Below are 27,856 nucleotides of genomic sequence, written 5' to 3'. Positions count from 1 at the left end.
TCCATCAAAGGTGCCAAAAGATAGTGCCAGATCGAGCTAGGGTCCCAGACTAGCCGCACAGACCCCCCCACCAGCTATGGCAAGATCTGCAAGACATAACAGGCTACAAGATGAAGGCATGTTAAATTGCCAGCTCCAATGCACCCCTCCCTGATGAAGAGCTCAATGTGTTCTGTCAGTTTTGAGCAAGAGGTCAGCGAGAGCATGCCCTTCACCCTGGAAGTCTTGGATGAACCTGTATCTGGGGGTCACTACTGCAGAGATCAGAGCAGCTTTCTCAAAAGTCAACCCACAGAAAGCAATTGGCTCAGATGGGGTACCCGGACGAGGCCTCAGATCCTACATGGATTGGCTGGCTGGGATATTCAGACATTTTTAACCTCTCTTTACAGTGATCGGAGGTCCCTATCTGCTTCACGAAGATGACCATCATCCCAGTACCAAAGAGAAGGCAAGCAGCGTGCCTTAATAACTACCGTCCAGTGGCTCTGACTTTCATTATTATGAAGTGCTTCGAAAGGCTAGTCATGGCACGAATCAATTCCAGTCTCCTGGTCTATCTGGATCCACTACAGTTTGCCTACCGCCACAACAGGTCCATCTCCCTGGCCCTGCACTTAACCCTGGAACACCTAAAAGTAAAGACACCTGTGTCAGATTCCTATTTATTGACTACAGCTCAGCCTTTAATAGCATTATTTCTACGAAACTCATCTCCAAGCTCCGTGGTCTGGACCTCGGCTCCTCCCTCTGTGACTGGATCCTGAACTTTCGAAACCACAGACCACAATCAGTAGGGATCAGCAACAACACCTCCTCCATGATCATCCTCAACACTGGTGTCCCACAAGGCTGTGTTCTCAGCCCCCTCCTATACTCCTTTATGCACCTCTTTACGGCCAAATTCCCCTCCGACTCAATTTTCAAGTTTGCTGATCTCAAACAATGACAAGACAGAGTACAGGAATGAGGTAGAGAATCTGGTGAACTGATACGGTGACAATAATCTCTCCCTCAATGTCAACAAAACGGAGGAGATTGCCATCGACTTTAGGAACCGTAAAGGAGAACATGCCCCTGACTACATCAATGGGGATGAAATAAAAAGGGTTGAGAGCTTCAAGTTTTTAGGTGTCCAGATCACCAACAACCTGTCCTAGACTCCCATACCAACACTATAGTTAAAGTGCATCAACGCTCCTATTTTCTCAGAAGACTAAGGAAATTTGGCATGTCAGCTATGACTCTTACCAGCTTTTACAGATGCACCAGAGAAAGCATTCTTTCTGGTTGTATCATAGCTTGATATGGCTTCTGCTCTGTCCAAGACCGCAAGAAACTATAAAAAGTTGTGAATGTAGCCCAATCCATAATGCAAACCAGCCTCCCAGCCATTTATTCTGTCCACGCTTTCCACTGCCTTGGCAGCATAATTAAAGACCCCACGCATTCCAGACATTCTCTCTTCCATTTTCTTCCATTGGGAAAAAGATACAAGTTTGAGGTCACATACCAACTGACATGGCTTCTTCCCTGCTGCCATTATTCTTTTGAATAGATCTACCTTGCATTAAGTTGATCTTTCTTTGCACCCTAGCTATAACTGTAACACTACATTCTGCACTCTCGTTTCCTTCTCTATGAATATATGCTTTGTCTGGTACACAAGAAACAATACTTTACACTGTATGCTAATACATGTGATAATAAATCAAATCCAATCAAAATCTCTCAATACTAGATTAAAGTATCTGCTAGATTATTTTCTCTAGCTTCTGGAGTGTGGTCTAACCCATGGCCTTTAACCTCCAGGGCAAAAGGGTGTAACTAGAGACCCATAGCTGACACCATGATGAAAAACTGAATCATGGGCCGGACTTGCTGAAAGTGGTGTTGACGACTTATGCCAGTATTAATGCACAAATTGAACAGAAACTTCATTGGATTAGTAAAGATATCATAAATTGCAAATCTCTAGAATTTTATAGAATCCTTACAGAACAAAAGGAGGCCATTTGGTCCATCAAGTCTACACTGACCACAATCCACCCAGGTCCTATCTCTGTAACCCCACATGTTTACCCTAACTCCACATATTTACCCTCCTAGTCCCCCTGACACCAAGGGGCAATTTATCATGGCCAATCCACCTAGCCCGCACATTTTTTGGACTGTGGGAGAAAACTAGCGCACCTGGAGGAAACCCACGCAGATACAGGGAGAACTTGAAAACTCCACACAGACAGTGACCCAAGGCTGGAATCGAACCTGGATCCCTGGTGCTGTGGGACAGCAGTGCTAACCACTGTGCCAGCGTAATGCCCAATTTGCTGGCCAATTTATGCCACTCTGCCATTTATAGATGACATTTGTCCATAGCCTGCCCATTATTTTAAGAATTTGTTAGCTTTTCAATTTAATTGTTCATTAAGCTCACCTTCAGTCTGAAAAACTACCATTCACCACTACTTTGTTTTCTGTCACTTAACCAACATCATATCCATGCTGCCAATATTCATTGTTTTCTCTATGGGCTGAAATTTCTCAGAGATCTGTATTGTGGGATGTTATCAAACACGTTTCGGAAGTCTATGTGCACCAGATCAACTGCATTATTTTCATCATGATCCTGGACCGGTAGACGGGCACCGCAACAGCTCGGTGACTAGCACTGCTAGCTGTGCAGATACATGGATTTGGGCCTGTGTCTGTGGGAGTTTGTGCATTCTTCCTGTGGTTGCGTGGGTTTCCTCCGGGCGCTCCGGTTTCCTCCCACACCCCAAAGATGTGCTCTTAGGCTGATTGGTTTTACCAGATTGACACTATTCTCCCCTCAATCTGGCTAAGTCAGGGGTTCTATTTGTAGATACGCAGGGTAGAATAGGTGTAGGGTGATGCAGCGGCGTGGGCTTGTTGGGCCGAAGGGCCTGTTTCCCGTGCTGGGTTGTTCTTTGTTTGTTCTTTGTTATCAAGCATCCTCATTAGCGCTGGCAGCATTTTACATCCCCATTGTGGTTGGGGCAGGGCTGGAAAATAGTGAGTTATTTAAAAGTCCATTAACTTAAACAGGACAGAAAAATCCTACCAGCGAGAAGGTTCATCAAATTCTGCCTTGTGTCAAAAACTCAATCAGACCAGTTAAACATGATTTGCATTTATGAGTGATGATTTTCTTTAACTTTGTACAAATGACTGTTAATCTTCCTAATTATTTTATTTTTCTACAACCTTCCCACTTGTAGTTTCTGGTCTAATCCATATTCCCATTCTAAAAGAGGGTGTTACATTTGCAATTCTCCAGTCCTTTTGCACCATTCCTGTATCTTACAATGATTGAAAGGCTTGCCATTGTAATTTCCAATTGTGCAGCAGCAAGGTAGCACAGTGGCTGACATTGCTGCCTCACAACACCAGGGACCTGGGTTCGGTTCTGGCTCGGGTCACTGTGTGGAGCCTACACATTCTCCCTGTATCTACATGGGTTTCCTCCGGGCGGTCCAGTTTCCTTCCACAATGCAAAAAACATGCTGGTTATATGCACTGGCCATGTTAAATTCTCCCACAGTGTACCCAAACAGGTGCCGGAGTGTGACAACTAAGGGATTTTCACAGTAACTTCATTGCAGTGTTTAATGTAAGCCAACTTGTGACACCAATAAACAAACTAAACAATAAAACCGATTCCCTTAGCATCCCCTCAGCCATGTCACATCCAACCCTGGTGACTGATCAAATCTTTCCAGGGGAGGAAAGAACAAAAGGTTGATTTTTTTTTTCTGACATTAAATATTACCTAAAGATGATAGGTAAAAGGATATGCTTTTTCTTTCCAAACATTTTAAAGCAGAATTATGAAAGTTCATTTCTTTTGCCATCCTGTCTGTCACAGACTTTTCCTTCTGTTCCTCACTCCCCTCTCACCCATTTTTCCCTGCCTCACTCTCACAGTTCAGCTCCCCTGCTCTGAGGATTACCTGATTTGAAGATTTAATTCTGTTCCTCTGCCAGACCTGCTGAGTGCTGCCAGCATTGTTTTGATTCTGAAAGTTGTTGGATGTTCCTTTTGGCTTCACTGGAAATTCTAGCTGGAGAATACTGCAGCTATTCAGCTTTTTCCCTGTAGTAACCCAATGACAGCACAGTGGCATGGTGGCACATTGGTTAGCACTGCTGCCTCATAGCACGAGGGACCGGGAAACCGGTTCAACACCTGGTTTGGGTCATTGTCTGTGTGGAGTCTGCACATTCTCCCCGTGTCTGTATGGGTTTCCTCCGCTTGCTCCGATTTCCTCCCATAGTTCAAAGATATTAGGCTTAGGTGGATTGGCCATGCCAAATTACTCCCTCGTGTCAGGGGGTTAGCTAGGGTAAATGTATGGGGCTGGTGGAATTGTGGTCAGTGCACACTCGATGGGCCGAATGGCCTCTTTCTGCTCTGTCGGGAGTCTGTGATACCGACAGAGGGGAACGACATTGCGGCTGCGCAGCTCAAAGGAAGTGACGGTAAGTGACGTCATCAAGAATACGGTCTATTGGCGCTGCAGCCCGGTGATGACGTCTGGGAGCGCTCAGGTCGGAGGTCAGCGTCATGGCGGCGGCTGCAGCACCGGCTGCGGTGGAGGTGAAGGGACCCATCAAGCAGGACGATTGCTCCTTCCTGCCCGTTGTGCACGACATCATCAAGTGGTGAATGAGTGGCTCCGTGTCCAGTCACTGTGGTGGGGGGGGGGAAGAGAACGGGAGAGGATGGGGATGGGGGAAAAATGAGATGGGACAGGGAGAGAGGGAGGGGGTGGGGAAATGGGCTGGGGGTTGGGGGGGGGAGATAAAATGCGGGAAGAGGAGGGATTGAGGGAGAAGATGGGGGTGGGTGGGAGGTGAGGGGCATAGAACCCTAGCGTAGAAACAGGCCCTCTGGCCGGACTTGTCCATGCCACCTTTTTTTAAAAAAGAAAACCCTTAAGCTAGTCCCAATTGCCCGCACTTGGCCCATATCCGTCTATACCCATCTTATCCATGTAAATGTCTGAATGCTACTTAAAAGACAAAATTGTACCCGCCTCCACCATTATCTCCAACAGCTTGTTCCAGACGCTCACCACCCTCTGAAAAAATTGACCCTCTGGATCTTTTTTATACCCCCCCACCTTAAACCTATGCCCTCTAGCTTTACACTCCCCTTCCTTTGGGAAAAGATATTGACTATGTAGCTGATATGTGCTCCTCATTATTTTATAGACCTCTATAAGTTGACCTCTCAGCCTTCTATGCTGCAGAAAGAAAACATTCCAGAGAGAAAAGTCCCAGTCTATCGAGCCTCTCCTTATAACTCAACCATCAAGTCCCAGTCGCATCTTAGTAAATCTTTTCTGCACTCTTTCTGGTTTAATAATGTTGTTTCTAATATAGGGTGACCAGAACTCTACACAGTATTCCAAGCGTGGCCTTACCAATGTCTTGTACAGCTTCAAGCACAGGTCCCAACTCCTGTATTCAATGTTCTGACAAATGAAACCAAGCATGTCGAAGGCCTTCTTCGCCACTCTGTCCACTTGTGACTTCACTTTCAAGGAACTATGAACCTGTACCCCTTGATCTCTTTGCTCTGTAACTCTCCCCAGTGCTTTACCATTAACTGACTAAGTTCTGTCCTGGTTTGAGTGACCAAAATGCATCACCTCACACTTATCTAAATTAAACTCTACCTGCCATTTGTCAGCCCATTGGCCCAATTGACCAAGATCCTGTTGCAATCTAAGATAACCACCTTCACTGTCCACTGTGCCCCCAATCTTGGTTTCATCTGCAAATTTAGTAACCATGCCGTGCTATATTCTCATCCAAATCCTTAATATAAATGACAAATAATAGTGGGCCCAGCACTGATCCCTGAGGCACACCACTGGTCTTAAGCCTCCAGTTTGAAAAACATCCCTCTACAACCACCCTCTGGCTTCTGTCACCAACACAGTAAAAAGTCTGACAACACCAGGTTTTAGTCCAACCTATTTATTTGATAATATACTCACAAGCTTTCGAGGGGACAACTCTCCATTCACCTGACGAAGAGGCAGTCCCCTCGAAAGCTTGTGAGGATATTATCAAATAAATAGGTTGGACTAAAACCTGGTGTTGTCAGACTTTTTACTGTGTTTACGCCAGTCCAACGCCGGCATACCCACATTCTGTCACCAAGCCAATTTTGTATCTGTTGAGCTCCCTTACCCTGGATCCCATGAGATTTAACCTTATGCAACAACCAACAGTGCGATACCTTGTCAAAGGCCTTGCTAAATTCCCTATCGACAACATCAGCTGCACTGTCCTCATCGACCTCCTTGGTTAACCCTTCAAAAATTCAATCCGATTCGTGAGACGTGATTTTCCACTCTCGAAGACATGCTGACTGTCCCTAATTAGTCCTCGTGTCTCTAAATGCCTATAGATTCTGTCTCAAAATACCGTCCAACAACTTAGCCATCACAGATGTGAAGCTCACTGGCCTGTAGTTCCCAGACTTTTCCCTGCAGCCCTTTTTAAACAAAGGCACAACATGTGCAACCCTCCAGTCTTCAGGTCTTCAGGCCCCTCACCCATGACTATTGATGATTCAAATATGTCTACTACGGGACCTTTGATTTGCTCCTTTTGCGTCCCACCATGTCCATGGAGAGATGAGATGGGAAAGGGGGGAGCTGGGGAAGCGGGCAGATGATATGGAGGATGGAAGATGATGTGGGGCAGGGTGGTTGATGGGGAGATGATGAGGGAGGGAGCGTTAAGGTAGATGGAGATATTGGAGAGATTGGGTGTGGAACGGTCAGTGCAGGAAGAGAAGGAATGATAGAAGGGAAATGGGGCGCTGGAGAGTGAATAGTGAGGGAGGAGCGATTGGTACGAGAGTGGATAAACTCACTCTGCTGTCCCGAGACGACAATCTCAAGTGTTTTGAAACACTAATGTTGGAATAACTGATCTGATTATTTTACTGTGGTGGCGTTTATTCTGAAGTCTAAAACAGCTACTCAACAACATAAAACAGAAAACTTGGTAATTACTACCTTGCTGTTTGTTGGGGATTGCTAAGCACAGATTATTTGCTGCATTTCCTACATTATACGCTTTTATCATTGATGGGAAATGAGTCCCTGAATTTCCTAATCTGTATCTTTGTACCATAACATTTCATGTTATGTTTTAGACATAGCTGGACTATAACAGTATTGACTCCTATAGTGAAACAAAAGCTGCGATATTTACCAAAATGGTCTAGTAATTGTCCATTGTGTGCTTGGTTACTAATACTGGCATCCCATAGTCCTAGTAATGTTATCTTCTGTTGCTGTTATAATCTTAATAAAACGTAGTGTAATGATTTGTCTGTTGATTTTATTGTGGGCAGTATGGACAAAGACAGCCAAGATGTGCACCAGGAGCTGAACAGACTGAAGGCGAAGCTACAGGAGACTCGGGAAATGGTTTTGGCAATGCCTGGGATTGATCTCAGCCCCGAACAGCAGCAGCTGCAGCTTCAGAACTTGCGGGACCAGGTCCGCACCAAAAATGAACTTCTGCAAAAATACAAGAGCCTCTGCATGTTTGACATCCCCAAAACATAAGAAAATGCCTTGTTGAAGCATTAGGCAAGACTTCCGTTCTGGGTGCATATATTTTATTGCTGAGTTCATAACCACCAAAATCTGGGCAAAGAACATATGCTTAATAATAGATTATTGAGTATGCTTTCTTTGAGTTCTAAATCTATTGAATTTAGTACATGATGGAACTCTGTCAGAACATTTCCCCGCTGTTTTCATTGTAATTAGTGCGTCCAGTATACACGAGTGAATTGACCGAAGAATGCATCTGTCCCTGGTTAGACTATCGGGAGTATCTATGAAGTGAAACCTTTGCCAATCAACCATGTATTTGTACGTGCAGTTTAATGCTGTATTAGCAGTAAGCTAATGTGCGTTAGTTAGCCTGGATGCAAGTTAGCACTGTGCTTACTACTGAAATGCAGAAGGCATTCATGCCGTCTTTTCACTGTGGGGTTTCTGCCTTCAGTTGAAGTAGACTTTTTGCAACTAAAAACAGCATAAGAAGCACAATGTTTTAACTTTCCCCCAACCAGTTCGCTGAAGGTTAATGAAAGTGAATTGGCATTCACGATTGATAAGAGAGCTAATTAGTTCAAGTGCAGTTAATGGGTGTTGACGCTGAAATCTGGATCATGCGTTTCCTAAATGCTCTGCATTATTGTCCAATTGATAAAGCTTTGTCTTCTGGTCTGTAACAAAAAGCATCACTGGTTTGGCCATGGTGGAAGAACTTGCCAATTCATGTTCAGTTATAACTATTAGTGAAGTCAGAATGCCTAGAATACATTGAAAGTTCCTTCCAGTCCCACCTCATGGTTTTGAGCTGTGTGAACTATAATCTTGTGTGATTCTGTATGTTACCTTTTAAGGGTGATGCAGTTAGCACTGCTGCCTCAGTGCCAGAGACCTGGGCTTGATTCCCAGCTTTGTTTGCTGTCTGTGCGAGACTGCACATTCTCTCTGTGTCTGCATGTGTTTCCTCCCACAGTCTGAAAGACGTGCTGGTTAGGCGCATTGGCCATGCTAAATTCTCCCTCAGTGTACCCGAACAGGCGCTGGAGTGTGGCGACTAGGGTTTTTTATATTGACGTCGTTAGTGTTAATGCAAGCTGATTTGTGACAATAAATAAGCTTTGAAGCTTTATCGCTGTTCTTTATTTGAGCAGCTCTCTCATGTTTAATGTGGTGCAATAGCTTCTCACTTTAAATGGGGTTTAGTAACAAACATCTGTTTTCCTTTGCAGGGGGAGCATTAGGCCCTATCTGTCTTTTCCCCCTTTCTCCATATCCTTATATAGTTTGATTTGATTTATTATTGTCACATGTATTGGGATATAGTGCACGCTATACAGACAAAATATACCATTCGTAGAATACATAAGGGAGAAGGAAAAGAGAGGGTGCAGAATGTCGTGTTTGAGTCATAACTGGGGTGTAAATAAAGATCAGGTTAATATATGGCCATTGCAGTATGGTTGTGTGAAATCTGGAACAATTTCTTTTGAGACTAGCGAAGAAATTAAATGATACTATAACTTTCTAAACTTGTATTGTTTCAGATCATTGCTTAAGCAGTGATGCTTTAGATATTGAGATGTTAATTTTGCTTGTGATAGCACTCTTGTCTCGGTCCAAGCGTGAGGGTTCAAGCCCCACTCCAAATACTAGAACACTTGATCTATGCAGACAATATTGCAATACTGAGTAAGTGCTTGTTGGAAATGTCTTTCAGATGAGGTTATTAGACAATGGGTCTTCTACATCACTTTTCAGAACAATACGATTCACACCATTAAGGATAGATTTATTAAGCATCTAATAATTATTAATAATTTACGCAACAGCAACACTTATGGCAAAACTTTACAAGTTCAGAATTTTTCATGTTTCACAATCAAAGCAGGGGTTCAATGAATTAGAAACATTCTCAGGTGTCTGGCTAAGTTCTCTTTATACCTTTTTCAACACTGCAATATTTCATTGTTACTTAGACCTCATTTGATTTGATTTATTATTGTCACAAGGCAAGGAGAGGGTGCAGAATTTAATGTCACAGTCATATCTAGGGGTGTAAGAGTTAGATGAGTGTTTTCAAAGCATAGAATGAGAGTAAAAGATCGACTTAGAGGGGATGCTGGGCACGCCTTGCAAGAAGACGACACGCTCAGGTACTTATTAACCTTGTTTTAGAATTTTCTAACATAGTTTTCATCTTGATTGATCTGTCAAACAAGTCATTAGGCTGAAGACGTTCATAATGAATGAATTAGCAAAGACTTTTGAGTAACCTCAGGCTGCTCCTCTCCTATAGGCTGAGCCCATATTCCTTTGACAAATGTCATCTTTGTTGTTTCTCTGAGTAATACGTTCCTTTCCCACCATCATAAAAAATGTGACGTTTCCTGCTTCCTTGTGAAATTAAAAGAAGAACTGACAAGATATTCCGTTGCCTAGACACCACCAACTAAAGCCGATTAAACCTGCATGGTCTTGTTACAAATTAGTTACACGATCTGGTTAAATCATATCGATAATGAGCCGATTTGCAAGTACACCAATTAAAATCAAGAGAAATTACTAACAGTACCATTTGATTAACTCATTACTTATGAGATGTTAAGCTGAGATCATGTCTGCTGTCTCAGGATGGAAGAGGTCCCTTGGCACTATTCACAGAAGATCAAGGAAGTTCTGATGCCCTGGTGGATATTTATCCCTCAGCTTCATTTAAAAGCAGATTATCTCCTCTTTTATTCGATTGCTCCTTCTGAAGCATTGATGTGTGAAATTTGGCTGCTGGTTCTTTGCATTGCAAGTGATCGCACTTCAAAAATGCTTCATTAGCTGTAAGGCTTTGCGACGTCTTGAGGTTGTGAGAAGTGCTGTATCATGTTTCCAACTAATCATGCAGTGCATTTGTTAAACAGTTCATACTTAACTTTTGAAATCTTTGGGTATATAGTAGGATATTCATTTGATCAAAATTTTTAGTGCTCCTGATCGGTGACCATTCCAGTTTATTTTTAAATGAAATCCCAACAACTACAAGATTTTATTTCTTTTTTTCTGAAATGCTTGCAATCTGTTGAGCCTGTGCTCCAGTGAATCATTGAATCTACGGCACAGAGACTGACCCTTTGGCCCAAACTGGTCCATGCGAATCAAAAAGCCCATCTAAGCTTTTTTTTTAAATGTATAATGTACTGCTTCCACTACCTCTGGCAGCAGGTTCTAAGCACCAACCACCCTCTGCATAAAAAGCATGTTCAGCGCATCTGGTGTAGATGGCACGGCGATTAGCACTGCTGCCTCACAGCACCAGGGATCCAGATTCAATTCCGGCCTCGGATGACTGTGTGGAAGTCGCACATTCTCCCCATGTCTGTGAGTTTCCACCAGGTGCTCTGGCCATGCTCAATTGCTCCATATTGTCAGGAAGACTAGCAGGGTAAATATGTGTGGTTGTGAGCTATATCTAATTTCTTCCTGAAATCAGTGTTTTGGTCTCAACTATATTCTGTGGTAGCTGGTGAAGAAATTTCTCCTCATCTCAGTTCTAAAAGGTTTACCCCCTTATCCTCACACTACAACGCCTCGTTCTGGGCTCTGAAAGAGGTCCCTTGGCACTATTCACAGAAGATCAAGGAAGTTCTCCTGATGTACTGGTTGATACTTATCCCTCAGTCATCATTAGAAACAGATTACTCTTCCTTTTATCTGATTGCTCCTTATTATCTTGTGCTTTTTGCTGTTTGGCATTTGCCAAACTTCTTCAGGCAGTGACAACTTTTGTAGCTGATGAAAATGACCGAGTCTGAATGTCTTCAAGAAAACAATGTGCCCGTTCTCCGCTTTGTCACAATGTAATTGAGCTTACACAATTTCTCAAAATCCTTTCAGTTTCACAGAGTGGCTCTGTGACATTACACATAAGAGCATTGAAGTTCAATGCTGACTAAGTTGCAAATTGGAGAATGCACATTTCTTCTGATCTGCGAAATAAAGATCATGCGTAGTTCTTGGGGGAATTTTGAAAGACTGGCTGGTTTGGATCCAATGTTAGAAGGAGCTCGGTTGACTTGATGTATTTGCAGACCGCATTGCATATCTAAATCACTAGCTGATAGGAGTTGAATTTGTTGGATTTTGGATTCCTCGCAAGGTGAGCTGTCAGCTTTTGTATTTTTCCTCCGAGACCTATGCTAACGTTATATTTCAGCAATCACAATGTGGTTCTGCAAAACTGTGTTCACCATCATTACTTTGAGTTGTGGGTGCACAATTAATCACTCAAATCTAGAAATTGGTGTCTGTAATCGTACAGTTCTCCATAGGATGAGCTGTTTCAAGATCAAGAAATGATGAGCTGTTGAAAGCTTACACTTTTACACTATTATCTGTGCTGCAAAAACCGTTCAGAAAGCTACACCTTGCTAAATTGGGTACAAATGAGGTCTTCAACATTGCATTCATAATAGTGACACAGTGGGTAGTGTCCCTGTCCCTCCCAGAAGCTCTGTGTTCAGGTCCCACCCCAGGACTTGATGGCCAAGGAAGGTGCGTTCCTAGTGTCAAAGAGCTTGAGTGTCAACCTACAAATCCTCTCAAATACTCCAAAGGTTGGCAGTAAGACTGGGAGAGACTCCTGGCCAGCCACACTTGGTATGAAGTGGTGCCCCTCAAGCTATAAACCCTGGCACAGACTAGCAACATGTTCTATTATTATCTATTTATTAGTGACACAAGTAGGCTTACATTAACACTGCAATGAAGTTACTATGAAAATCCCTTAGTCACCACACTCCAGTGCCTGTTCACATACACAGACAGAATTTAGCATGGCCAATACCCCTAACCAGCATGTTTTTCAGACTGGGAGGAAACCCACACAGACACAGAAGAATCTGCAGACTTGGTACAGACAGTGACTCCAGTCAGGAATCAAATCCGGATCCCTGGTTCTCTGAGACCACAGTGCCAGCCACTGTGCCACCCTTACTAGCAATGGAAACACGCAAGTCAGCCTCGTGCATCACTAGGTGTGGGTTCGATTCCCACCTTGGGTCACTGCACAGTCTCCCTGTGTTTCCATGGGTTTCCTCCAAGTGCTCTGGTTTCCTCCCACAGATGTGCTGGTTAGGTGCATTGGTCATGCTAAATTCTCCGTGTACCCGAACAGGCGCCAGAGTGTGGCAACTAGGGGATTTTCACAGTAACTTCATTGCAGTGCTAATGTAAGGCTACTTGTGTCACCAATAAATAAACTTTAAACATCCTCCTTCACATCCACGCTGTCGATATCCATTGGATCTCATTTGTCTCAATCACTAATTATAAATGGTTTGAAGTTCTGGCAATGTGATATTTTCAAGCAGGCAGTGAAAGGATGGAGTTCAATCGATGGCAGGTGAATACAGAATACAGCTGAGTAGGAGACAGAGACCAGTTTGGAGCAAGGTAGAAGGCGATCAGCTGATTTTAAATGACAACTGCCATGTATGGTAGCAATTGTTACTTCTACCTTATTGAAACGTCTCAGGTTATGAGGGAGCTCAAGGCAGTAGATACTGAGATGATTCTTCCTTTGGTGGGGGAATCTAGAACTAGGGGCACTTTTTAAAGATAAGGGGTCATCCAGTTCAGATGGAGATTAGACATTTTTTTTCTCTCGATCATTAGTCTTTGGAATTCTCTTCTACAGAGAGCGGTGGGGGTTGGCTCACTGAATATATTCAAAACCAAGTGAGACAGAGTTTTGATTGCCATAACATTGATAGCCTTGTCAATCAGCAATAAAGTGTCAGTTAAGGTCACAAGCCATGATCCTATTGAATGGCGGAGCTGGCATGATGAACCAAATGCACTAGTTGCTGCTATTTCTTATGAGTTTATAAAACCAATATGCTTCACCTGAATAAATTTAATAATTTAGCTTATGAAGAGAGATTGAATAGACTGGGCCTGTACTCATTAGAGTTTAGAAGGCTGAGGGGGGGATCTTATAGAGACTTGCAAGGTAATGAAGGGGCTAGATAGGATAGAGGTAGAGATTCTTCCTGCTTAGAAAGGAAAACAGAACTAGAGGGCACAGCCTCAAAGTAAGTGTGGGGGTGGGGGGACAGTTTGGAACAGAGTTGAGGAGGAACTTCTTCACTCAAAGGGTGGTGAATCTCTGGAATTCTCTGCCCATTGAAGTGTGGAGGCTACCTTGTTGAATATATTTAAGTCATGGCTCGATAGATTTCTGACAGACAAGAGAATGAAGGGTTATGGGGAGAAAGTGGGAAAGTGGAACTGATCCACTTCAGATGAGCCATGATCTTATTGAATGTTGGGGCCGGTTTGAAGGGCTAGATGGCCTACTCCTCCTATTTCTTATAACTTGCTGGTGTTGTGGCATTTGGGCAACAGATGAGATCTTACTTTAAAGTTTTTAAATTTATTTATTACTGTCATAAGTCGGCTTAGTGAAGTTACTGTGAACATCCCCTAGTTGCCCCACTGTGGCACCTGTTCAGCTACACTGAGGGAGAATTTAGTGTGGCCAATGCACCTAAACCAGCACATCTTTCAGACTATGGGAGGAAACTGGAGCGCCCAGAGGAAACCCACGCAATCACAGGGAGAATGGGCCACCGACTGTGCAGAATCTGCACAATCTGGGAATCGAACTCTGGTCCCTGGCGCTGCGAGTCAGCAGTGCTAACCACTGTGCCACCATGATCCTACTGTTGTAGAACAAAATTTTAAAAATGGCAAAAGTGTAAAAATCACTGACCATTGTGCACATTTACAAGTGATTCTAATCTGTTCTGATGAGAGGTTGCAGCCTGAAACTAACTCTGTTTTTCTCTCCACAGGTGCTGCCAGACCTGCTGAGTAATCTCCAGCATTCTGTTTTTATTTTGTCTTTGATATGCTTTGCTCTTTGGAGTCCTGTTGTGAACCATTTAGAATTTGATAAATGCAAAAGTCCAAGCCTATGTAACGCAGCTTAAAATGCTCAGTGCAGAGTATCTCTCTGTTTAATGCACACTGTAGTCAATCTTTAATGGGAGACATTATCAGAGAAGGTGAGAAGCTGCAAATCAGGGCTTGCTGTCCCCATCTTGGTTTAATGATTTTAAAAACGAAATTGCAGCCAGTCTCTCAGCAGTGATGAATAAAGGCAGGAGGGTCATTGCACACTTCTCGTCCTTGTTAAATCATTTTGTGAATCCAATTTTCTCAAGCAGAGGGTCCTAACCTTGAGTGCGTCAGAGAGAAAAAAATTGCTTTACGGGTCACTGTGGAGCAACAAACAAAACCTGTTCACATTTCAACAACTTAACTGGTTTATTCATACCCTTCAGAGGAGGGAACATAACTGTCACAGTGCAGAAGTCGGCCACTTATAGAATTCCTGCAGCGCAGGAGGAGACCATTCGATCATCCAGACCCTATTCCCATAACCCCACACATTTAACCTGCTAATCACCCTGACACTAAGGGTTAATTTAGCATGGTCAGTGCACCTAACCCGCACATCTCTGGATTGTGAGAGAATGCGCAGACTCCACACAGACAGTGACCTGAAGCTGGAATTGAACCTGTCGCCAGCGCTGTGAGCGGCAGTGCTAACCATTGTACCACCGTGCCGCCCAGCTATGGTGGCACAGTCCATTGTGTCTACACAGGTTTTCTGAATGAGCAAATCACCTGAGCACCGTGACCCCTGCCTGCTCTCTATAACCCAGCACATTTCTTGTTTTCAGATAATAGTCTAATTTCCTTTTGAATTCTTCAGTCAAACCTGTTCCCACCACATTCTCAGGCACATATTCCAGGTCCAGAATACTCTCTGCATGGAAAACTTTCTCCTCATCTCATCTCATTTTCCCCTTACCTGACCAGCCAGTAATGCCAATCCCATGTGGTTATGTATGTGAGGAAGTGGTGGCCCTTCTGCCTGAAGTTGTTTGATACAACCAAATACATTTTTGGCTACATCAGAGTTATTTTTTTTTTAAATTTACTATCGTCGCAAGTTGGTTTGCATTAACACTGCAACAAAGTTACTGTGAAAATCCCCTACTCTCCACACTCCAGCTGCCTGTTCGGGTACCTGAGGGAGAATTTACCATGGCCAATGCACATAACCAGCATGTCTTTCAGGCTGTGGGAGGAAACCAGAGCATCCGGAGGAAACCCATGCAGACACGGGGAGAATGTGCAAACTGCACAGACAATGACCCAAACTAGGAATAGAACCCAGGTTTCTGGCGCTGTGAGGCAGCAGTGCTAACCTTTGTGCCATCCGTACATAGTGTGATCTTAATGTGATCTGACAACCACACGCCTTAACATAATTAATGACTGTATTGGACTGACTGCAGCCTGCACAAAAGATGCCCTTTCTCTATCAATCTCAAATTGTTGATTCTTGCAAAATGTTTGATGCAAGTGCTGCAGCCTAACCCAGCACGAAGATAAGGAATGACAAGGTAAAAACTGAGAAAATAACTCGGAAGAGTAAGTTAGTGTTTGAAGAAAATCGCATTTCTAAGCTGCTGACTCACCCAGTTATTACAGGTTTGCTCAGAATAACAAGCGGCAGAAATGCAAGTATTTACACAAACTTTGTCAGAGTTAGAGATATCTGGATGCAAAGCACGAACATCCCAAGTTCAAAATGTTCTTTGCAAGGACAGTGTAATTCTGAAACCCAGGCACATTCTTTATATCTATATGTGATAGTTAAATGAAAGCGCATCCCTGTTACTAGCCGGTTGCCCGCTTTCTTGATATTTTTGATTCGGTTTTCACAAAATGGCTCGAAGATTTCAATCCCAAACCAAATGACATCAAACAGATGTGTGTGTAACTGCTGGAACTTGAGGTTTCTAGCAGTAACCTGTTACAGCATTTATAAGAAAATGGCAGCAGCCTTTAATGTTATTCCACAGGCAGGCATCTCATAATGCCACTTTCACATCTACCGTCAAACTCCTTTGATATAGTGGTGCATTCTGGTAGACTCTGGCTTCTGACAGTAATGATTAATTCACCAGTAAAACATTTTCTCAGCAATACCGTTCTGTTTGCAGATTAGTCAGTCATGATAACACATCAGAAGAATTTTCTCCTCATCAGGTACAACTGCAATCGGTGATCATTATTGGTGTGTTCAATGACTCCATCCACTCTGCAAAATCTATTGCAGGGAGAACTACTATACACACACACACACACACACACACACATGCTCTCTCTCTCTCATTCGTGCTCACACGTACACACACATGCACACACACACTCATACATTCATACATGCGCACACTCTCAAACGCACATGCACACACATCCCTTACACACATGTGCACCCACATCCAGACATGCATGCATGTACAAGCACACACACACACATGCATCCAGACACATGCACACAGACATACACAAGCAAACACTCATGCATACACACACTGAGCTTTTCATGAATGCTTTTAATTTTTAAGAAATATCCAGATGGTAGATAAAAGGGAATAGTGTTCAATGGGAGATAGATTAGGGAGGTTAACTTAAATAAAAACAAAAAACGCTGGATGAACTATGTCAGTCTGGCAGCATCTGTGGAGAGGAACAGTGTTAATGTTTTGGATCTATATGATCCTTCTACAGAACTGAAGCAAGATTGAAATGTGAAGGACTATATCGTTGGAAAGGGGGTGGAGGAGGTGAGGTAGAATAGAGCATGGATAGGTCAGGGGAAAAAGGAATATTGAGCAATTTGTCCTGGATATAAGTCAAAGGGGAGTGTGAACGGTGCCATTAAAGGATGAAGATAGCAGCAAAAGGTGAGATAGCAGGATGTGTTAATGGGACCAACTGAACACAGTAAGAAGTCTCAAAACACCAGGTTATTTGGTAGCAAAAGCCACAAAAGTCAGGTGGGTGGGAGATCTGTTCACAAACAGGGTATAAAAAGACACAAACTCAATTTACAGAATAGTGATTGGAATTGCTCTGGAGTCATATGTAGGCCAGACCAGGTAAGAATTTCCTTCCCTAAAGAGCATTAATGAACCAGATGAGTTTTTTTTTTAACAACGACGTGGTTTCATGGCCATCATTATGGCACTCTTTTGACTTCAGATCTTTTAATGAATTCAAATTTCACCATCTACCTTGGAGGGATTTGAACCCAGGTCACCACATCTTGCCCTGGGTTACTAGTCCATCTGGATAAGTTGTGAGATGATGCACTTTGACAGGACAAACAAGGCAATATGGGGAAATTATGTGGAAGCTACTCAAGCAGATGATAGAGAAGGGAATTGGGGACTCTAACAATAAATGAGGAACAATGGAAAGGTGCTTTAGTTAGAACGTGAATTGTTGGGCAAAATGGCATTTTTCTGAGCTGCATATCCTGCATTAAAAAAGTCTGGAGAAGCACAGTAAGATTCCTGTGACCCTCAGTGTTTCCCAGAGTCCTGCCATTCATCATGCATTCTCTTGCATTATTTGTCCTGCCCAAGTGCATCACCTCACACTTATCCGGATTGAATTCCATTTGCCACTGATCAGACCATCTGACCAGCCCATTGTGATCCTCCTGTAATCCAAGGCTATCCTCTTCACTATTTATCACCCCAACAATTTTTGTATCATCCACAAACACGCTGATCAACCCTCCCCCATTCACGTCCAAATCATTTATATGAACGACAATTAGGAAGAGCCCCAAGACTGGTCCCTGCGGGACTCCGCTGGGCACAGGCTTCCAGACAGAGAATCACACCTTGCCCTCTGCTTCCTGCCACTCAGCCAATTCTGGACCCAACTTGCCAAATTTCCTTGGATCCCATGGACTCTTACCTTCCACTCTATAAAAACCTTTCAGAATTTTTTGAAGGCCGTTATTACGATACCCATTAACCTTCCCTTTACCATTTTTAACTAGTGAATGAAGTGATGCATAAGGAGCTAAGAACTAGAAGCTGGAGTAGGCAATTCAGCCCCTCGAGCCTGTGCTGCCATTCAGTGCAATCATGGTTGATTTCATCTCAGCCTCAACTCCACTTTCCTGCCCATTCACCAGAATCCTTCAAACCGTTACCAATTAAAAATCTGTCTATCGCCTCCTTAAATTTACTCTGTCCCAGCATCCACCAAGCTCTGGGGTAGTGAATTCCACAGACTCATGAACCTTTCTCCTCATCTCTGTTTTAAATCTTATCCCAAGATCATGACTTCTTGTTCTAGATTGACCCGCAACATATTTGCCAATCGCTTTATCGTAGAAACCCTACGGTGCAGAAGGAAGCCATTCAGCCCATCGAGCCTGCACTGACGACCATTCCACCCAATCCCCGTAACCCCACGTTTTTACCCTGCTAGTCCCCCTGACATTAAGGGTCAATATAGCTTGGCCAATCCACCTAACCCACACGTTTGGAGTGTAGGAGGAAAACCCACACAGACGGGGAGAATATGCAAATTGCACAGTTATCCAAGGCTCGAATTGAACTAGGGTCCCTGGTGCTATGAGGCAGCAGTGCTAACCACTGTGCCACTCATTCTTCTAAAGTCCAGCGAGTATTGGCCCAAACTGTTCAATTTCTCTCCATAAGACAAATCCCTCATGTCTGGAATCAATCCAGTGAACCTCCTCTGAACTGCCTCCAATGCAATTACATCCCTCCTCAAGGGGACTAAGACTGTGTGCACAATATTCCAGGTGTGGTCCCACTAATGTCCTGTACAGTTGCAGCAAGACTTCCTTACTTTTTCTAGTTCTTTAGCAGTAAATGCCAAAATTCCCTTTGCTATCCTTATTACCTGCTATACTAGTTTTCGGTGAATTATGCCCAACAACACCCAGATGCCTCTGTAGTTTCTCCCTATTTAGATAATAAATTGCCTTTCCATTTTTCTGACCAAACTGGATAACCTCATACTTATTCACATTAAACTACATCGGTTACATTTTGCCCCATTCACTTAACCTATCCATATTCATTTGTAAATTCCTTTATTACTGCAACTTCCCATCCCACATGTTTGTGTCATCTGCAAATTTGGCTATGGTGCCTTCTACCCCTGTATCCGAGTCATTAATATTGATTCTAAATAGCTGGGGCCCAAGGACTGAACCCCATGGCACCCCACTATAGTTACAGTTCGCCAACCCAAGAAAGACCCATTTATCTTGTTTTCTCTGGATTAGCCAATCCTCTATCCAAGCTAATTATACCTAATCCTACTTAATCATACCTTGAGTTTTAACCCTTTTATGTGGCAGTTTGTCAAATGCCCTTTTTGGGAGTCCAGATATGCAATATCTACAGGATCCCATTAACCACTTAGCTTGTTACATCTTTGAAGATCTCAGCAGTGCAGGATCTCATGAGGCCGTGTATAAACAATGAAATGCGAAATAAGAGCTGAAATGCTGGAAAAACTCGGCAAGTCTGGCAGCATCGCTGGAAAGGGAAGCAGACTTCATGTTTTGTATGCATGGCTCTTCTTAAGAGCTGGAACAGTGATGCGTTTATTACTGTGTCCAGGAAGGTGGTGGGGATGGGAGGGGTGCGGTTAGGGCAAAAGCCAAAATCAAGGATAGGCTGGATGTCAAGGGAAATAAAATGTCGTGGACACAAGACAGAAGGAGTGGCAATGATAGTGTTAAAGGCTAAAGCATGTGCCAATAGTGGCATAAGGCTCAGGTAGAATGTGTCAATAGCAGAACAAGGATCAGCACTCTGTGAAAGCAAAACATGAGAACAGGATAGAAGACTAACATGGAGTCGGGGAGCGATTCATGAATCAATCAAAATGAAGGACGGGGTTCATATAAAATCTATTGTTTCCATTGAAAGTAAGCAGCTGTAGAGATCACACCAGAACACAAACTTTATTTCAAAACATTTATTAAAAAAATTAAAACTTTGTTCATGGTTCAAGTACAACTTTACTGCCAAAAATACAACAACTTCTTGGCAATTGTAAACAAATCCTTTTGATGCTACTTGTCGAAGTCTGTACACATCAAAGACTACAATATTTTGACTTTAAATTAAAAAAATCAAGTACAAATATTTCACCGTCAATACGACAAAATGAACATTCCTTAGGATATAGCTTCTCAAAATAACCTCTCACTTTGTGTGTGTGTGTGTGTGTGTGCGCGCGTGTTCAGTGTTTTTATTTTCTCAGTCCGTGTGCCTCGCTCTGTCCCAGTGTGTGAGCTGACCAGCACTTAGAGAGATACTGGAGTACTGTCCTCTGCACAAGACATGAAGACCATGCCAGTCTTTGGAAATGTCCTCACTCTCTCCCTTTCCCAGGTTCACGCCGTTGTAGAGACGGGTGGTAGGAGTATCTGCTACCCCCCAACCCTACTTTTGAGGGGGGGGGGAGCAGTTGGGAGATCCACCAAATTGTCTTCTGTTCAAAATAAACAAGCTGGAGGCTTAACTGATCACACACCGGTCCTTGTCCCTGGCCTGGCCTCCACCGATGGCCTTCTCTTTAATGTACATCAGGTCACTGTGCACACTGGGTCTCCTGGCAAAGGGCGCCACGATGCCATAGGCATCCTCGTCTTTGATTTTCCTGCTTCGGAAGGTTTTCCGGTGCAGGATGTCACAGTACTGCACCGACACCTTCCTGTGGAGGTCTGGGCTCATCTCGCTTGGCAGCTTGGCCATGGTGAACAGGGTCTGGAACATCTCGTCCACGTTGCTGTTCCGTTTGGCTGAGATCTCGAAGTAAGCGCACTTGGAGTCGCCCTCCAACAGCTGCTGGATCTTCTCCCTGGGCACCTCCCGGTAAAAGTCCCGGTCGCTCTTGTTGCCGCAGATGACAATGGGGACATCAATGTTCTCCTTGGTTTTATTCTTTAGGCAGGACTTGGTCTCCACGATCTGCTGCTTGAGCCGCTGCACCTCCTCAAAGGAGTCCTGGTTGTCCAGACTGAAGACAAGGATGAAGACGTCGCCTGCAAAGGGTTAAGGCACAGTTAGAACTCTGCCCAGCCACACACAACTTCAAAACGTTTAACATCCCCGTCCCCTCGGCATCTTAACAAATCAACTCGCTCCCAAAATGAAATACAAGCAAATCACATTGCAACACTGGAATAAAAACAAAGTGCTAGAAGAACAAACTCTGTGGACAGAAATGTTTCAACTCCAAACTGACCCTTCAGAGCTGAATACTGGAGTCGAAACAAATCTCGTTACTGTCCACACAAGCTGCTTTTCCAGCAATTTCTGCTTTCGTTGCAGCCCGGGCACAGAGTGGAGTGGGATATAGAGATTGTTGGCCGTTCAATTTTAAACTGAGGTTTTAATGCAATATTTCTGATATTAATAAAATCAACTCAAAGTTTAAATGCAATATTTTAGACACTTAAAATCGGCTTAAAATTTAAATGCAATATATTAGATATTTAAAAATCAGGCTGAATTTTAAATGTAATATTTTAGATATTTAAAAATTGGGGTGAAATTTAAATGCAATATTTTCGATCTTTAAAAATAAGTGAATTTTAAACACTACATTAGATATTTAAAAATCAGGGTGGATTTTAAATGCAATATTTTAGATATTTAAAAATTAGGATGAATTTTATATGCAAAATTTTAGATATTTAAAAATCAGTGAAATTTAAATGCAATATTTTAGACTGCAGAATTTAGCTCCAGATAGAATATATCAGAGTTTAGGGTGTAGCCTGTTGCTTCGCAAGTTTTTGGGAGTTATTGAGAAGTTCCCAGTGCAATTGGGAAGAATGTTGCTGCTTCAGGAGTTGGGGGGGTTCTTACCTGTGAGGATGGAGAGGCGCCGCATGGCCGGGAAGGGATGGTTCCCGGACGTGTCGAGGATGTCCAGCTGGTAGACATCGCCGCGGATGCTGTAGAACTTGCGGTGGAAGTCCTCGATGGTCGGCGTGTACTGATCTTCGAACTTGCCGCTGAGGAAGCGGGACACGATGGCGCTTTTGCCCACCTTGGAGGAGCCGAGGATGACCATCCGGTAGCAGTTCTTGGCGGGGATGTTGATCTCAGTCTCGCAGGGTGACATCTTCATCATAACCGGGGAATGAGGCTGAGAAAGAGGGGTGGGAGTGAGAGAGAGAGAGAGAGCCCGAAGCTGGAGGTGGGAGGACTCTTTCTCTCAAGACAAGCTCAAGCAGCAACTGGAGACGGCAGGGAGCTGCCAGCCACTTTTATACAGGGCTGCAACTGGCGTCATTACGCATGTAGAAGGTAAACAGTGGGACAGAGTGTGTCTGAGAATTAGCAGCACGTCAGCAGCCTGGCCAGAGCTCATAGCCAAACCTCCTGTCAGCTTCAAGCTGGTTATGAGCTGCCAGAGAGAGAGAGAAAGGGACAGGGAGCTGAACACTCCGTCCCTCGCTGCACTTAATCAGTCAAACAATGCAGCCAACACTCACCCCGCTATCCCTCTGAGAGTGGGGCAGGGACACCGTGTGCTCCCCACACACAGGCCATTCGGCCCATCGCGTCTGCGCCTATCCCAATCCTATTCATCCAAGTTTAAAGCTGTTAAAGTGTATTTATTACTGTCGCAAGTAGGCTGACACGAGCCCGTTCTCATCACCAGCAATGTCGCGGTGCCATCAAGCAGCACTCACTCAGCAATAATCTCGTCTCACAACACCCAGTTTAAAGTCAAAGAAGTTTACTTGGAATCACGGGCTTTCGGAGCGCTGCTCCTTCATCAGGTGAGCAGCAGGAGCTGCGCTTGGAAAGCTCGTGATCCCAAATAAACCGGTTGGACTTTAACCTGTTGTTGTGAGATTTCTTATTGTGTCCATCCCAGTCCAACACCACATCATAGCAAAAATCTACTCTCTGATGCTCAGGTTGGTTTCTACCAGTTCTTGACCCCATTTTTAGTCTTTTTAATGTTTTTATTTTGTTAGTGTCACAAGCAGGCGTATATTAACACTGCAATGAAGTTACTGTGAAAATCCCCTAGTCGCCACACTCTGGGTACACTAGGGGAGAATTTAGCATAGCCAATGCACCCTAACTAGCACATCTTTCAGACTGTGGGAGGAAACCGGAGCACCCGGAGGAAACCCAGGCAGACATGGGGAGAATGTGCAGACTCTGCACAGACAGTGACCCAAGCTGGGAATCGAAACCCAGGTCCCTGGCAGCTGAGAGGCAGCAGTGCTAACCATTGTGCCACTGTCTGAGGCAGGCAGTCTGCTCTTGCCTTGGGAGTAAAGTTTATGTGTTTGGTGTCACAAGTCGGCTTATATCAACACTGCAGTGAAGTTACAGTGAAAATGAATCAAGTGAGTGGGACAGTTGTTTAACTTCAAATGTGAAACCTGGGATTTGGGAAGACAGTGGAAGGAGTGATGTATGTTAGAGAATAAAGTTACAACCGGGGGCCGGGTGGGGGTAGGTGGTGTGACTGTTCCCGGAGAACATAACGTGGACTCTTGTCTCCAATCCAAACTTTGCCACATCGCTGTATCTCTCGACAGTTCCCTGAGCTGGAACTCTCTGATCATTTACCCACCATTCTCTCACCATCAGTTTTAAACTCATATTTTCCCCCACTTCACCCCTGACTGAGGAGAGGAGCTCCACCGCCACATGGAGCAGGGGGGCGGGAGCCAGGGCTCTTCGGCTGCGTGGGGCATCACAGCACCCTCGCTGAGCCCTTCAGTGGCGGGGGGCGGGGGGAGAATTGAGCGGGGTGGGAGCCACTGTGCTGAAGTCAGCTACTTTCACAGGAAGCTTGTTGTTGTAATCGGTTTGACTCAAATAACAGAGGGGGAGAATTTCAGCATTGGCAGACGTGAGCAATGCCCCAGGGTCGTGATGGTGGCATATCTTAGGTAATTAGACAGGAATGTGAACAGGAATTTTGAACCCCCTCCCCCCCCTCCTTACCCAGTGTTTTGAACACCCCTTGGTCAGTGGGCGCACTCGCCATAGCCAGCCCGGCTGAACTTGAGTTTACAAGTAAGCAGAGTTGGAACTCTCCCGATCAAGATAAACTTAACCCTCACACAGCATTTACACAAGAGCTGGTAGGCGTTATATAACCCGATTAGAACTTCTCGACATGTTCAGTGACATGACAAATGTCACCGGCTTTTCGCTCTTTGGTCCCCAGTCTCACTAAATCAGCTCCAAAACTAGCTCACTATTTACAAAAAAAAATCTGTAATTACTGCAGCCTCAGGGCTTCACACACAGCCTTATGTTACTCACATGGTGTATGTCAAGGGCTGCGGCAGAAACTACTCTAACATAACCCAAGACTATAGCACTTCACCCAAGCATTCAAACTGGAGTATAATGTGAATGAAGCGATGCAAATTGGAGCTAACGCTTTGATTTGTTGAGATCCTGAATTAAGCAGCTTGAATTAAGTGAGTTTTGAGTGGGGATTTCAGCAGCTGTAGCAATGGGTGTTTTTTTACCCTGTAAATCACTGCTAAGCATTTCTGTTTATGCAACACTGACTTTTCCATTGAGCTTGTAGGCAGATTAATTGGTTTTTTTTTCATATGCTTACACGTTGTGGAACAGGTGATGTGGCCCGACCTGTACTGGTGATTTCAAGAACAGCTTCTTCCCCTGTTGCCATCAGACTTTTGAATGGACCTATCACATATTAAGGTAATCTTTCCCTTCACCCTACCCCAACACTATATTCTGTACCCTCGCCTTTCCTTCTCCCCTCTGTACTCTACGAGCAGTATGTATTAGCGCGCAAGGAACAATACATTTCACTGTATCCCAATAAAAGTTTATTTATTGGTGTCACAAGTAGGTTGACATTAACACTGCAATGAAGTTACTGTGAAATCCCCATTGTCGCCACACTCCGCTGCCTGTTCGGGTACACCACTGAAGGAAAATTTAGCATGGCTGGAACACCCAAGTAAGAAGTCTAACAACACCAGGTTAAAGTCTAACAGGTTTATTTGGTAGCAAAAGCCACTAACTTTCGGGACGCCACTTCTTACTGTGTTTACCCCAGTCCAACGCCGGCATCTCCACATCAATGCACCCTAACCAGCACGTGTTTCGGACTGTGGGAGGAAACTGGAGGACTTGGAGGAAACCCATGCAGACACGGGCAGAACGTACAGACTTCTGAACAATGACCCAAGCCAGGAATCGACTAAAAAAAAACATTGCTCCAGGGGTATTCGCTATACAGTGTAAAATTTACATTTTCTGTTGTTGAAACACCAGTTAGTGCTCCCACCGAGGGTCACATAACATCCTCCGAGGAAGGGTCCTCTAGACTGGAAATGTTCGCTCTATTCTCTCCACAGATGCTGTCAGACCTGCTGAGATTTTCCAGCATTTTTCAGATTCCAGCATCCGCAGTATTTTGCGTTTATCACAAAATGAATTGATCTGTTATTTCACATTGGTGGGATTGTTATTAACATTTCTGGGGTTCTGAATTAAATCCATCTGTTCCCAACTATCGGTGCATCTTAAAAGTTCACAAACAAATGTGCTTTTTTGCATCCATTTCAGCTCCAGAGAGTTAACCTGCAACAACTTTCCAAAAGGCACATATTAAATATAACATGTAAGTCTTTTTTTAAAAGACGTGGACACCATGATTGAGACAGTACACGGATTGAAATGAAACTGTGATCATTCTCGAGGTCAGACAGTGTAGAGATGTGAGGACCTTTTGTGAAGGACGCTGTGGGGATATTTGCCTTTTTAAACAACCTAGAGGCTGTTCACGGCCACTCAGCCTCACAAGGCACCACGTTTATTGAAATGAGTTTCTACTTGACTTGGAAAGTGTGTTTGTGTGTGGGGGGGTGGTATTTATGAATTTATAACCTCGGGATTGCTGGTGTTGGTGCAATAAACACCACGGATCAGATACACGCTCTGCAAAGCGAGTAAAAATAAATATTTGCTAAACTTTTGTGAGCCGCAAAAAAATGATTGCAACGCCCAACACAGAATGAATGGCAATGCGATCCTTTCGTCGCAAGAGGGCAGCAACATCCACTGGCTGGAGAGAGAGAGACAACTGCAATGACCATACAGAGAACTTAATTGTTATTTCTCTGAGATATAACCCCTTGCCTGCTTATTATTTTTAAATCGCAATTAATGTGGCAGGGTCAGATGTTCAGAAATGTGCACAAGCATTTTAGAGGGAGGTTTCTGCATTGCAGGACCAGGGTCCAAGAGCTGGGCAGTGGGATTATCCTGGATTCAACTGGGACAGACAAAATGGGCTGAGAAGCCTTGTGTGCCGCAAGTGCTTCTGTTTCCACAAGTAACTTATTGTGATTTTTTTTAAAAAAGCGCGGCGACAGAATCACATCACGAACAAATCTGCTTCCACTCACTTTCAGATGAGAAGTGAACCCTCCCCATATCTCAGTGGGCGAGTGTGCTAACTTAGTGCAATGAAATGGAAGAGTTCCCCTAAAGATACGACGTTATGATTAATTTGCTCCCAGTTTTAGTCCCACTGGGTCACATACTCCGGCACCAAACCACTGTCACATTTTTACCTGAAGAGTGTTACTCTTCAATAACCTTGTTGGAACATCTAGTCTGATGTCCAATACAATTCCCCCCGGGTCGAGCCTACATTGCAACAAGGGAGACAGGTGAGTCGGCTTGGACTGCTCAGTTAAGCAGTTTCACCATGAAGTTACTATTGATATCCCGCTCGGTGTTGGCATTCCAGCGCAGGAGAGAAATACCAACCCAGTCTGTGCCTCTCCAATGTCACACACAAGCAGCACCGAACTGCTTCATACCTATTCCTGGATATAACAAAACATACCACTTTGCAGGCATTTAAAGCATAAGTGGAAACGTGGATACAGGTTCATATACATGGAGAAGTATACACGCAAAAGTGTACATGGAAATATACACATCGAAAAGTATACATGGAAACGAATACATGGAAAAATGTACATGGTAATGTGTATATGAAAAAAGTGTTCATGCATGGGAAAATGTACATGGAAATGTATTAATGGGAAAAGTGTATATGGAAATATATACATAGAGATATACGTCTCTCCCTGAATGGCAACAAAACAAAGGAAATTGTCATCGACTTCAGGAAGTATAAAGGAGAACACGCCCCTGTCTACATCAACAGGGACAAAGTAGAAATGGCCAAGAGCTTCAAGTTTTTAAGGTATCCAGATCACCAATAACCTGTCTGGGTCCCCCATGCCAACACTTTATTTGAGAAAGCCCACCAAC

At 43.9% G+C, this 27,856-nt stretch overlaps 2 protein-coding genes across 2 annotated transcripts; one reads left to right on the top strand and one right to left on the bottom strand.

Moving 5' to 3' along the window:
• The first annotated feature begins 4,570 nt into the window (after window positions 1-4,570).
• On the top strand, window positions 4,571-10,267 carry med9 (mediator complex subunit 9). Its single transcript, XM_080206304.1, has 2 exons — window positions 4,571-4,686; window positions 7,403-10,267. The coding sequence occupies exons 1-2, from the start codon at window positions 4,589-4,591 to the stop codon at window positions 7,617-7,619; spliced, it is 315 nt and encodes a 104-aa protein (XP_080062430.1). The 5' UTR covers window positions 4,571-4,588; the 3' UTR covers window positions 7,620-10,267.
• A 10,228-nt stretch (window positions 10,268-20,495) lies between these two features.
• On the bottom strand, window positions 20,496-22,774 carry rasd1 (RAS, dexamethasone-induced 1). Its single transcript, XM_080206067.1, has 2 exons — window positions 22,412-22,774; window positions 20,496-21,582 (listed from the first exon to the last, which is right to left on the bottom strand). The coding sequence occupies exons 1-2, from the start codon at window positions 22,677-22,679 to the stop codon at window positions 21,056-21,058; spliced, it is 795 nt and encodes a 264-aa protein (XP_080062193.1). The 5' UTR covers window positions 22,680-22,774; the 3' UTR covers window positions 20,496-21,055.
• Window positions 22,775-27,856: the final 5,082 nt, after the last annotated feature.

This window comes from Carcharhinus amblyrhynchos, chromosome 18 (assembly GCF_965287045.1).
Source record: "Carcharhinus amblyrhynchos chromosome 18, sCarAmb.v2.hapA, whole genome shotgun sequence".
NCBI classification, from domain to species: Eukaryota; Metazoa; Chordata; class Chondrichthyes; order Carcharhiniformes; family Carcharhinidae; genus Carcharhinus; species Carcharhinus amblyrhynchos.
This window is presented reverse-complemented; position numbering and strand designations above follow the sequence as displayed.